General features: G+C 32.5%; 1 protein-coding gene across 1 annotated transcript in view; it reads right to left on the bottom strand.

Moving 5' to 3' along the window:
* LOC110038606 (protein ETHYLENE-INSENSITIVE 2) overlaps positions 1-10,531 on the bottom strand; it is a 44,376-nt gene extending 33,845 nt beyond the window's left edge. Inside the window, exons 1-3 of the mRNA XM_020743494.1 lie at positions 10,428-10,531; positions 10,250-10,316; positions 8,921-9,716 (exon numbers count right to left, since the gene is read on the bottom strand). Coding sequence (XP_020599153.1) covers positions 8,921-9,154 — 234 coding nt within the window. The 5' untranslated portion in view covers positions 9,155-9,716; positions 10,250-10,316; positions 10,428-10,531. The remainder of the gene's footprint in view (positions 1-8,920; positions 9,717-10,249; positions 10,317-10,427) is intronic.
* Positions 10,532-14,371: the final 3,840 nt, after the last annotated feature.

The following is a 14,371-nucleotide window of genomic DNA, read 5'->3' as shown; positions in this document are numbered from 1 at the left end:
CAATGGCAACTAGAGGTGATGTGTCCAAACCCCTAACATCTAAAACACTTCCTTGCGGGCACTGTGTTGTGTGTACCATTTCTCCCAATCTTCTTCCCACTAGGATCGGTTCTATCTTCTTGCTACACAATGTTTACACCTTCCACTAGTGTATTATTGACTCCTGTGTGTGATTGCCTAAATGAAGGCAGGGTTTTGATCTTCTACTGTTTCTCCACTTTTAGGGCCAATATCTGAACATCACTCAATAACTAATAAAACTGCAACAAAACGACATATTTGATGGCTAACTTCAAGCTTCTTAAATATATGGCTATAATGTTCTCATTTAGCTTCCTCAGCTCATATTTCACCAAGAGATGCTCAAACTCTATTGTTAACTCTTCTACTAACAATTTCCCTTGATGCAAGTGATATACCTCAAGAACATGTCCTAATGATTGTGTGGGAGTAGATATTTCCTTTGCATCTCCCTCATCTTCCCGTAAATAGTAAACTTGTTCCAAACTTCATTTGTCTCACCTTCATTAAATTCTCTCACCAAAAAGAGACTATCTTCTTCTATTTTATGGCAAAAAATTTTACTCTCCCACCAGCTAGCAGGTCCTTATACTCATTCAATAGTCTATAACCACTCAATGAAGTGATTTGGATTAATTCTCACCTTAAAATCTAGTAAGTCTTCCTTTAATCCCATATCTCCATTTCCTCAAAAGAGCACTCCATCTCTTGGCCTCCTCTGATACAAAATCCCAAAACATCGTTGCTTATCCTCCTCTTTACTAGTGTCATACTTATGGATAGGAACCAGACTATCCTCCCTCTCTCCTCTTTGAATCTCAATATCACGATCGACAGTGATCTCTCTATGGGTCGCTTCATCAATTTCAACAAATCTTAGATGAAGTCTACAGATTTCCCGCATATCCCTTCCATGATAAGTTCCTGATCGATTTCCGACACTTATCTCATCGAAAGCCTCACGTCTTGTCCTCATGGGTGGCAACCAGAAGCCTAGGATGACAAGACGTGAGGCTTTAAATGTTATAAGTCGAAAGCCTCTTTTAACTAAAACTCACCCTATCTCACGCTCACTCCCTCATGTTCATCTTGTTCACCTCTCCTCTAGGGTTATGAGGCGAAAGCTCACGTCTTGTCCCTATCTCACGCTCACTCCCTCATGTTCATCTTGTTCGCCTCTCCTCTAGGGTTATGAGTCGAAAGCTCACGTCTTCTCCTCCTCTCTATCACACGAACCAAGAGAAGGCAGAGCCCCTTCGCATGACTCAAGAACCAAAGCTTCCCTCTCATGACTAAAACTCTCATGAAACAATCTTGACTAGGGCTAACGAGGAAATCGATGAAAGAATGCAATATACAAGAGCCTCCAAAACACGCATCTTTCTCTCTTGGTTTGTCTTCATTGCAAGAGACCGATCCTTCTTTTCTTCATCTCTTTGTTATTTATATTAAATGTTAGCCTCCTAAACGTAGCTCAAACATGCTCCTTCCCGTTTTTGACATTCATGTGATACAGGAAAAGCAACAATGGGATCGAAGCATATTATCTTGCTCTCCTTGCTCCATTCCTTCCCCACTGCTTGCCCACATTTGTTTGCATTACCCAAATGCCAAAGCCAAAGGCTTACCTCCATCTATTCACGCGAGCCCTAGCCTCCTCTTAGCTTCAACCAGAGAACTCTTTGCCATTAACTTTGACGACCTCAGTGTACTCACTCCAGAAACAGGTGAACTTTTATCCACTCCAAACAGATATTTTCTCTCTTTATACAATAAACTAATATAAATATTATACATGATATTATATATAAGAAAGCAATAAATATTTGTGGTAATTCATTGGTCTGGCAGTCTCGTTTCGTCGACATCATCCACACCTCAAAAGAAAAGATATAAATGCATGGTAATGGTGCTCACAATCTTTCATGTAGTTTAATCAAAGACAACGCGTGTTTTATAGACCAATGGAATAGAAGAACTATTCTGGCTACAATGTCTCAAGACAATGACCTACAAGTGTTAAAGGTAGTTTGGCAAACATGCACTCCCGATGCAGCCCCCTAAACAAGCAAGATGCATGGAGACTGGAATTTGACTTGCAAATAATTTAAAAGCATAAAATAATTGGACTTTGAAAATGACATAGAAGTAAAAGAAAATGCATGTTACAAAATACATAATAATGACCTGACTATAATTCAAGTCAATTCAAGGGAATAAATTAAATGCACTTTAGACAATATGTCTGCTAGAGAATATATCATTCTTTTTAAAGCTCAAAATAAAATTGTCTATGATCCATGCGTGCATTTCAAATTCTAAATGATTTAAAATCTTGCATTTATACTTCAAGGATTTTCTAACACAAATATTTTACCTCAAAAGATGTTCTAATATTTTAAAATATGTGTTTGCATCCTATGAATACTTCAAAATCACATGGTTCCTTGTAAGAACATAATTTTTTTGTATTTGCTAAATGCATCAAGCATCATAGTATAATACCTTAAACGACATAAAATACTATGATCACATGTGTGTCAATTTTCATATAAAATGCATCATACTTAAATGCCGAAATGTATGCAATCTTAAAATCATAAAATCGAAATACCTTCCCTGTTTATAGGGCAGCAAGTCCGATCCTCCTCATACGAATTGAGGTCAACGAGTTTAGCAATTACAATAATTTCAAAATACAATTTACAAGTACAAACCACCTCGTCTAATCCTCCTTGTTATGACTAGAGCCAACAGGACTAATATGATGAAGATACCAGACTAATAAATTTCAAATTCCTCTAATGATGGTCGAGTTTGTAGAATATCTAAACTGGATTGATCATCTTCAAATAAAGTTTTCAAAATAACCAACCAAAATACTCTTATTAAAATTAATAACTTGAAAAATTTAAAGACAAATTTCATCCGCTCTCCGCAATAGTTTGTTAAGATTGATAAACTTTGATTAAGTTCAGCTCATAAATAATGAATATCACATTGAATGTATCATTATATTTACACTCAAAGTTAATCGTATGTCAATAAAGATGTGACCTGAGTCCTATGTATGTCTGAATTGGCCCAAATGTTTCACAAAAAATTAACGGTTACATCCAGAGCTCTTCCACTGAGTGATTGCGGCCAAGAAGCACAATTATATTACGGTATTAGTCACAACCCACATGCTCCTCAACAATTTTTTATCCTTTAGGTTGTGAATCATAAGAATATAATGGATTGGAAAAAACAATTTTTACAGCTAAGATCAACTTAAATTTGTGCCCTTACACAAATAACCACGCCAAATTTACAAGTCCCTTCAACAACACAACCCTTTGCCGATAAGTATCCTTCAATCAAGTTGAATCAACTACCTCCTCTAACTAGATCATGGACGACAACGGAATTATGAGATATTGACCGAGTTTTTCATCATTTCCCCCATCATTTGCTTTAAACTAAAAATAATAAAATTCTATAATCTAAAATTTTATGTATATTGCTACTATATGTTGAATATTCAACACTAAATGACTAGCCTTAATCGAAAGTGTTCTCCAGTTATCAGGAAGGGTAACTAATTATAAGGGCTAACACCTATGGGAAACCTCAAATCCCATATCAAAAAGTCATCACCAAGTGATGGTAAAATCTTTGGGTAGTGTCGTATCTACAATCTAATTTGCCTTTCGAAAACTTCATAAAAAAAAACTCACAAGATCAACATACCGTGCATCGAACTTTTAGAGCCCATAGAGTATTTATAATGTGAGGTTTCTTGAAGGAGCAACTTTTCATGGTTATAAAAAGCTTTGAACTTCTTCCATTGTCACTTTTCAATTTTGATTATCTTTATAATCCCAGACCTCTCTCTAAAAACTCCTTTCTCATTTGACTTGCATCTTCTCAGTATTGAAGTTGCTCTGAAGATATTTTAAGTTATTTAAAAAGTGCAATTACACTCAGCCATTAAATATGATGATTGTGATGACAAAATTCTACCATATTATCATGGCGTGGCCCGGGGCTTGGAATTAACCAAAGTGAGAACAGACGGTCGGATGATAACTTAAATTTTCTATATTCATTTACAATTTAAAAAGTGAAAAAGTCGTTAATTAAATTAAACTAATATATTTAAATTTACCTAATTACTGATTGTCTGCGTCTTCTATAAACATTTCATTTCTATCGCTCTTATTTTAATCAATTAATTAGCCTGAAAAGTTAATTTAAAATAACAATGAGCTAAACAAACCAGTGAATACTCACATCCCTAAACTACAAAGGAAAAAAAAATATACATATCAGCTAAGGTTTCAATAAATCAATATAAACATTAGAGATATTATTCAATGAAACATACTATATGAATAGTATATCAATATCATTCTATATCACCATCTAAAAATTGTGTCACTTAAGTTACTTTAATATCAATATGTTTTTTCATTTACGTGCACAGGTACCTTAGTGTCTCTCTACTAGTACTAGCAAAGAGTGACTCCATCATGGTGAATCATGCACATACAAGCATCCAACTAAAAATTAATTTTTTAATAATAAATATTTATTTCTCATTTGCACAGTAGCCAACATACTTATAAATCATTCCATATTTATGATAATTTAAATAATCTTATGCACACATCATTCCTACAATATGAACAAAAATTCACTAGAATTCAAAATCTTGAGTTTGCAGTAATTTCAATATAACTAATGATATGCTAGTAAATGCATTTGATATAGAAGAAACAAAATATTATCATAACATAAGAATATAAGTACTCACCTCGATGTCAATTAATTTGTTATTTGGTTTTCCTTAACATCAACTCTTCTAAACTAGAAACCTAGCATAAACATAATATTTATATCACTAAACTTTAAATAGATTTGTATTTTAATTAGTTATTAACTTTACATTATGTAAATTTTCATATTTTACTTTATGTAAGTATGCATAATTTTCTATTGAATATATATATATATATATATATATATATATATATATATATACATGTATATGTATATGTACATGTATATGTATATGTACATGTATATGTATATGTACATGTCTATGTGTGTGTACATGTATGTATATGTATATGTATATATTAGTTTTATTATTAAATCAATTAAATAACCGTTACCTTATTTTGTCGAGCCTTAAACCAAAAGAACCCTTCTGCCCTCTCCGCACGAGGGCTCCCTTTTTCACCTTTGATTGGCTCCCTCCCGCACGAGAAGTCTACGCCTCCTACTTCCTCCATATGGCAAAAGGGCATGCAAGCCCTCAGTGCATTAAAGAGCTCTGGCTCGGCTCTTCCCACATGAGCTTCCTTGTCGTCGGCTAGGTAAAAAAAATTTAACTTAGGCTCGAAGTCTCCCGCACTGTTTGACTCTCAGGTGAGTAAACCTCACCTCAGCCGCATCATTTTATAGGCGAACTCGTCTCCTTGGCTTCTAATCCCCTAGTTTCCTCTCCTCCTTTTCGGTTGTCCCCGACTCACCGTTTCTTCTTTGGATTCTCTCGAGTCTTCAATTCCTCTCCTTTTGGTAACTGAAACAAGAACGTTACACATATGATGCACATATTTGAATAATGGTACTTGATTTGGTCTCCAAAGAAAGGGAGAGTACCTGCATATGATGATTTGAGGTGAGATTTATTGCTATGAAAACTAGTTCAGACTCGACCTTTGTTTTCCTTTGTGCAAGAGTTGGTTATGGAGTCATCAAACTCAAACTCTGCCGAACTCGTGAAATTTGATTTCATTATCATCCACCAACACAAAAAAAAAGGATTTAGTGGAGCCTTACCATCTTCCAGTATCTATTCACCATCAAGGGTTTCAAAGATTGTTGTGGGCTCTTCTCAACCAATTATATCAAAATGCCCAACCTTGAAAATAAATTTGAGAATTGAATAGGTATTTCTTAGTGAAATGCTTCAAATAGCGACTGATTAAAACTAGGCATGTGATTTTTCTAAACAAGAACTTACAACATCCTTACTTAAAGGATGACGAGCACATACATTTTCTACGGATGAAAAGGATAGGAGCTCAACATGAATCCTTACTTGGATTCTAGAATGAGCAAAAAAAGTATTTATTTCTTGAGTATATATCTAATTCAGACTATTCTTTATTTTCTTACATTTAGTCAAATTTTAATTTAGTAACTTTATTGTATGGTTGAACACCCTAATATTGTTCACATCTTAGAAAAAGATGGCAAGAAAAAGAAGGCTCAAAAGAATAGGCCAGCAACTGTGTTCAAAGATTACAAGGAACCAAAATTGCATATGAAATATAAAGTGTAAAGTAAGAAATAACATATTACTATTCTAACTTATTAGAATATTAAAAAATAATATCATACATTGAACTAAGTAAAAAAGTAATAAAATGCATAAAGTTAAGAGTAACACCTTAATTATCCTAAAATCAAATTATGAAATAAGATGGCTTATGCAAATATTAAACTCTAAAAATAAGCTAAAATATTAAAATATCAAAACATAAAATAATAAAATACATAAAGTTAAGAGTAACACCTTAATTATCCTAAAATCAAATTATGAAATAAGATGGCTTATGCAAATATTAAACTCTAAAAATAAGCTAAAATATTAAAATATCAAAACATAAAAATTAAATATGTTCAATATAAGTCTTTTTCTCTCACCCATAATACCCCCACTTAACAAGAATATAACATTATCAACTTTTTAATTTTAAAATTTAAAAGTACCTGTTACAGTAATCACCCTATTTATTTTTATTAGAATCATTGAAATAAAGAATTGGTTATCTCATGTCTTATCCTTAGTCGTGCTTATATTCTCTCATTCTTAATTATCTTTAATCCCAATAATCTTCTACTTTTTAATGAATAAATACCAATAAAAATATTAATATAAAACATAAATTAGTTAATAATTAGAACTTCAACTACAAAAATTTTTATGGATAAGTTTTCTTTTTATTTAGTGTGTGAGATGTAAAGGTTAATAAGCGAGCTATATCGATATTTTAGAATATTATGTACATATTCAAAAATTTAAGGTATGTTTTAAGGCGAGACATGTCTTAAGACGAGCCTCAACCACCCAAGAACAACGAAGCTTACACCTTATTGCAGTTTTTTTTGTAAAAAAATGCTTGCGCGAGCCTTAAAGTGTGCCTCAAATTATGCAATTTTAAGCTTAGCATCCATTCAAGAGAACTTATGTCAAAAGTTCCCATGTAGGGTTTATACATGATAAGTGGGTTATTGGGTTCACTCCAACACCGGATATTGATAAAATATACTTAGCATAGAAATACTAAACAATTAGCCATCACTAATGGCTTAAGGTTTTGTACTAATAATTTATTTGCCCGCTATTCTATGTTGTCCAAATTTAATCCCCATTGGTTAACCTTAAATATCGAGTATCATAATTGGAGATGTATAAAGAACTCAATCCAACATGCAATGAAAAATAGGAGAGGTTGTCACTCAACTAGCTCAATATTAGAAAAAGAGCTCAATTGATGATGGGATACACCCAAGGAGAATGTTGCGTAAACTAAAGCTATCATGATCAATTCAATCGTACTAAATGGGCTTTGATACTACTTTGTTATAGTAATAGAGATCATTTAAGGAACCAACATTACCAATTTATTTGTTGTCACACTATTCAACCAAGAATTAATGTCATGGAAGAAGAACAACCCTTGAGACATAAATATTAATACCCACTTTATAATTATTCAAGGATATTTGATTTAAATTTGTCTATGGGAGAACACCCGAAGCTTAATTGGAATAATTTCATGAAATTAGTTAGAAAAAGGCGGGTATAAGGAGTGATTGAGAGACTAATAATGCTTATCTTATTTATCGATGGATAGAGGATTCAAGTACCAATGATTAGGTGATTGCCTTCCCTCTAACCCTTCATTTTATAGGCCTAGACCCATGATTCCGCATTACAAAAGAAATATGATAAATCTTAATTGTTTTTTATTATTTAACTACATGAGGTGCTAGTCAATGTTATAAAGAAATATGCCTTAAATTCTCTGGTGCATTCGTAGATTATAGCTAATTTTTTGCCTCGATTATCTAGAATCAAGACCTGAATAATGTGTCGCCTAATCTAGAGATAGTTAACACCTTTCCCAGGGAAGTTTGTGAGGTAGTTGCTAGCGAGTTGAGTTTTAAACAAGTGGTCAAACTCCTTGGGCTGAGTAGACTTTGATGGACTCTTTCTAGTTCTAGTGGGTCAGTGAGTTGACAAGTTCACGTCCTTCAGTGAGTTGGTGACCTTTGGCGAGTTCATGGTTTTGATGAGTTTAATACTTAACAAGCTAAATTGATTTGAATTCAGGCCAAAACAATATGTGGGTGTACATATATGACTAAACTTAAACACTCTCAGATGCTTACATCCATAAACATAAACCTACATAGCCGAAAATTCTTGGAGAATGTAATCATCAAAAAAGAATTGGATAAATGTCATCCCTTATATTTTCCTAAAAGAAAGTTTAGCATGCACATATTTGAATGAACAAATATGAACAAAGATTATTCGTTGGGTTTTATCTCCACTTCAGCGCATTTATTGGTCCACATAAGATATAAGCAAGATAAAATTGCTTTTTAGAATTTTTACTTTCAAGTGTGCATTTCTCTAGGGAACGATGCATTAGTCGTTGGGTTTTATCTATACTATATATATTGACCAAGAAGCATATGGAAGACCCAAACAAATTATTTACAAAAAAACTAATGAAACTATGAAGTGATAATTATTTTTTAAAATAATTCACCAATAAATAAAGAAAACATCTTCATCACTGATATGCAAGAAAAAGATGATCAAGGAAAATACCTCTGCAAGATTCTTCCATGTAATCATGCCAATAGCAGTTGAAAGGAACTGACACAGAATAGCAATGCAATTGAAAATAAGCACCAACAACACAAGTTCAAATCCAAAACGGGCACCTCCCTCAACAGCAGCCAGCCATTTTCCAAGGTCAATATATGTCATAGATACTAAGATTGCAGGTCCAAGAGATGGAAAAATATGATTTGTCACACCTCCAAAACCTCCACTAGCCATGACTGATTCTGAAATCAAATTTATTATTTGGCAACAAACAAGCAGAAGATATTCACAGCACTGTTTTGTTCAACGGAGTTTATTTCACAGAAACTGAAAAATTTTCTGACATTTTTGTATCTCTGCTTGCTTTAAACTCCAGAATACATTGCAGATCACCCTGAAAACTGTAAGGCTTTTCATTTCCACGGAAGCAAATTATTCACAGGTAGGTTCTTTGGATAAATGTCCCTTTGCAAACAGTTCTATGATCAAAGTTTCCATAAGCTAATCCAAATGATATGAACAGCAAAAGGCAAAGTAATTAGGTGTATTTGGACCTAACCAATTCTGATTTCCATGCCATGAAACGTTCCACACATTATGGTATGGTGTTTAGTGAGGAAGACCATAATTCAGCTCCAAGGAAAACGCTGGAATCCAGTAAAGTTATGCATTGAAAAGCCATTTGTTAAACAGAATACTACATAGCTCCATAACATTTCAACCCCAATAACGGGATCTCCAGAATCCGTAAATCCAACCCCCTATTTATCCAGAACTTGGGAAATGCCAGAACATTCTGCAACCAAAAAAGAAAAATCAAGCAGTTTTTGGGCAGGTCCAAGTGGCAAAAATGTGACAAGAAGAAGAAAGCAACACAAAAGGGAGAAAAGGATAAAAAAAACTTGAAAAAGATGATCATTAAAAATTTAAACGTTTCGCTTTAGATATAATACAGTTTACTTCCAACCTCAAGCAAAAAAACGAATCTGCTTAAACAAGTCAAAATAAAGAATCGCCGCGAGAAACCTAGGAGAAGAAGGAAACCACCACAGCTTATCCAATGTTCCACAAATCAGCATCAATTCCACACCCAGAAAGCAAAAAAACACAGCGCAAGCGTCATTTCTCAGCACCCACCAGCAAGAAAACCACAATAAAAGCACCGAAATAGAAATACAACACAGGATCCATGACCTGAGCTGCCGCAGCTAATCTGAGGCAGCTCGGTCAACCCGAAACCCTTTCAATCGTCTCTAAACTAGATTTGAAAACAACAACTAGCGAGCTGAGCTACTAAATATCCTCAGCTAGGGGATCACAGTACAATACCTCCTAGAAGCTAGGAAAGTGGAATATTAGAGTACATCAGTCCGAAATCCTCGCGACGGAACAGAACCTACGAAAGTGGAAGATCGAAACTGTAAGGACACAGGAACAAAGAGAGAAGAAACAGAAAGAGATTGCCGGAAAGGCGACGGCGCAGCCTTGCGCGGAATCATCCACTGACCTTCCTCCTGAAAAGGATGAGAGGGAGAGAGAAAGGGAACAGGAGCCGAACGAAAGAGCACAGTGATGCTTCCGGCCTCTTCTTTTTCCATAGTTATAATTTTTTTTTCTTAAGAATATCCTGATTTTTATTTTCTTTCCAGGAAGATCCTGAAAATTTACCCCAACGTTCCGTCTCTCTCTCTTTTAGTGGCTACCGGTTAAGTTTGAGTACCAGTTTTAACACGAACACGCAACGCGACGATATTGGAGGGAGGTGGACGCTAAATAAGCATCTCTCGCGCATTTGAGGGGGGGCCAAAATGGAAGGGGCGACATTAAGCCACGTGTCATGTATAGGGTGGTCAAATGCACTTGCGGCGCGGCCAGCACTAGCGGTAATCAGAGACATTGTACTTTAATTTTTCCTTTTTTAAAAAAATTACAACTCAAATATATGAAAATATAAACGGATAAAAAATAGGAGCATAAAATAATAAAATTAAACGAACCTAAAAAAATATATAAACTATCAACTATAAAAATTAGAATAGATAAAACAATAAGAAATCTCTTGAGAAAAGAATCAACAATATATCCAAACAACAAAAAAAGATCAATGAAGACAGCCTAACAGATCTGAAGGGCCTACAAATAGCATCCAAAGTCGGCAGAAAATAGCGACCAGCACTTACCAGGAAGTAGAGTTTGATGGCATATTGGTGGGACAAAATCCAATAGGAGAAGATGAACAGCTAATTGGAAGCAGCAAGAATGTGAATCAATTTGTAAAAATCATCAGCACATCCGATCGAAGCTATAGAAGCACTCCAGGATAGGCCAAATCACACCAACTTCTAAATAGCAAGCCAAAACAGAACCGTAATGAAAACTAAAATTAGGAAACAAAAAAGGAAAGTACCATTAATATCACAAAAAAAAAACAAGATCTCAATCCAACATTAGCATAAGGATAAGAACCAAGACACTAATTTCACATTAAAAATTCAATCAAGAATTACGAATTTTTAAAATCAAAATATTCTGAATATTGAAAAAACTTATATAATTTTAATTAATGCACTAAAAAATATGCTCAAAAACTTACATGAAAGAAAAATATTAAGATTTCTTCTAAATATAATGAATATTTAAAATCAAAAAATCACAAGTATTTAAAATACGATTGAATTTTAATAAATGGGTGAAAAACATCATAGTTCATGAACAACACTCAAAATCAGCCAAGAACGATCACCAATAGATAATAAGAAGAAGAGACCGACAACAAATTAGAGGGACAACATCCAACATCAAGAACGCAATCTAATAAACATAAATAAATAACGCGTCCAACTGAAGCTGTAGAAAGTCTCCATGAAATGTTGGATCACACGAACCATAAAAGAAATAACCAAAGCAGAACCACAGAGAAGACAAGTAGAAGGAAACACAAAGAAAAGTACAAATAATATCAGAAATAAACAAGATCGCAATCCAACCTTCAAGGAGTATAAGCATCAAGACAATAAAAAGACATTAAATTTTCAATCAGAAATTATGAATATTTAAAATTAAAATATTTTGAATATTCAGAAAGCAGATTGAATCTTAATAAAAGTAAGAAACCATTAATGTAAGGTCCTCAAAAATAAGATAAAAACTTACCTGAAAGCAAAACAATAAAATTCCTTCAAAGTATAATGAATATCTAAAATAAAAAATACCATAAACACTCAAAATGAAGTTTGATTTTAATAAATTATTAGAAAACATCACGGTTCAACCTAAACATAACTAAAAGCAAAATTGTTCTTAACAAAAGGTGAAAGACAAAATTTAAGAAAAATGGATCATCAAATAAATGACAAATTATAATCTAAAAAAAACACAACAATAAAAAAAAGAAATACAGACATAGTCATCAACAAAAGCCCAAGAAGCAGCAAGGAGGATACCATCTCCAAAACAATAAGAAAAGCAATAAAAACAACAACACAACCTGTAGAAACAGTAGACGAGAGAAAACCAAAGACAATATAACTATTTGAAATACCATGAAAGCCAAACAGATAGCAAATAAAAGGAGACAGCCAAGATCCCGAGTTAAAAATAAAATAATGAAAACTTTTATGCAAAAATAAATTACAGAAACTTACCTGTAACAAAAATATTAAAATTCCATCCATGAAAAGTGAATATCTAAAATCAAACAAATTATAAATATTCAAAAATATGGTTGAATTTGAATATAAGGCTGAAAAATAACGAAACTCAACCCAAACACAATATAGCAACAAATAAGAAAAAATAGTTCATAATAGAGAAACAAACATGTTAATAATTCAAAATAAGCAAAAACAAATTAATGTAAACAACATAGAGAACCAAAATAATCAAAGCAAACAACAAAATTCAAATTATATAAAGATCTCTAATATGTGAAGGAATATCTTTTTTAAACTTCCAACTTCTCCTTGTTAACTTCATAATCATATGAATATTAAAAATCATACTACTGATAGAAGAAAAAAAAATTAAAGATTTTTTTATTCCACTCCCTTCATATAAAATAAGCAGCGTCATGAGCAACCAACAAGTAAAATCTCTTAATAATCTTAGATGAAAAATAATCCAATTTAGAGAGAATATATAGCATATTAGCACTTCAAAAGATGGAAATTCCTATATGGAATACTTCTTTTTAATAAAGAATGGCAAAATAACATTCAAAGAAAATATGGTTATGAGTTTTATTATGATTCAAACATAAGACATAAGAATTATTAATCATATTATCTCTGGCAATCATCACTAGTTTTGAGACCATTATGTAAAATTCTTTAAGTAATAGTAGCACAGCTAATAGAAAAAACTTTAAAACATACATATTTATTCCAACCAATACTATAATAGCTATTAAAATTAAATGAATTTATGAGTATACTTATCATGACCATTCTAAATACAAGAAGTAAAACCAATTTTATAGGAATATTAAGAATAATGTTCAAACAAAAATCAAGAATATTACAAGAATTGGAAGAATTCCATTTATTATTAAAGCTAAATTAACCCACTTTAATAGAAGAATGATGATTAAAATAAACGGAAAAAAAATTACCTGACTTCTCAAAAGGTGTTATTTGAATCATTAACTTCTAATCATTCCCCAATCACTATTTATTTTTGTATTCTGAAAATTTAATTTGTAGGTTTATGTATAAAAATTATTTGAGTTGTTGTCAGAATTTTACTTCTATTGTAAATTTTACATATTAGAAGGAAAATTTTCATCCAAAAATCATTACAAGCAGTTTATAAGAAAAACTTATTGTAGAAACATCTTCTTGTTGATTAAACCAAATAAAAATGACCATTATAAGGAAGGTCAATAAGATTAGAGTTAAAAATGAAGTTGTTAAAGTAAAAAATTTTACTGAGAATAGGAGGCGAACCACCACTTTTCTCCTTAAGTCTTTTAATGCAATTAAAATCTCTCAAAACATTCCAAGGTTAATGAATATTTTCCACCAAAGAAGATAAGGAACATCATAAATCTTTTGTACAAATAGCATTATTATCAACATAGACACAAATAATAATAAAATAAACAATCAAAGAGAAGGAAATAATTCCTTGAATAAAATGAGCATGAATATCCAAACACTATAGTTGATAGTGGAAAAAAATTCATTTAATCTAATTCTACTAGAATCAACCATATAAAAATTGTTATGCCTTAATCTTTAATAATGACTTAATCTTGCTTTTCATCAGTAATATGTCTGTACTCCCTTTTAGGCTCATATTACCCATCTCATTCTATTGAACCTTTCACATCATGGAATGGGTCCACCAAACATTTTTCAACATCGGTTTCCCAACCTCTCATTTAAATTATGATTAGTGTGCATATTTTAGGATCTTATTTGTCAGACCTCCTTGTATGTGTGGTTTTGACCT

Source organism: Phalaenopsis equestris, unplaced genomic scaffold (assembly GCF_001263595.1).
Source record: "Phalaenopsis equestris unplaced genomic scaffold, ASM126359v1 Scaffold233263, whole genome shotgun sequence".
Classification (NCBI taxonomy): Eukaryota; Viridiplantae; Streptophyta; class Magnoliopsida; order Asparagales; family Orchidaceae; genus Phalaenopsis; species Phalaenopsis equestris.
This window is presented reverse-complemented; position numbering and strand designations above follow the sequence as displayed.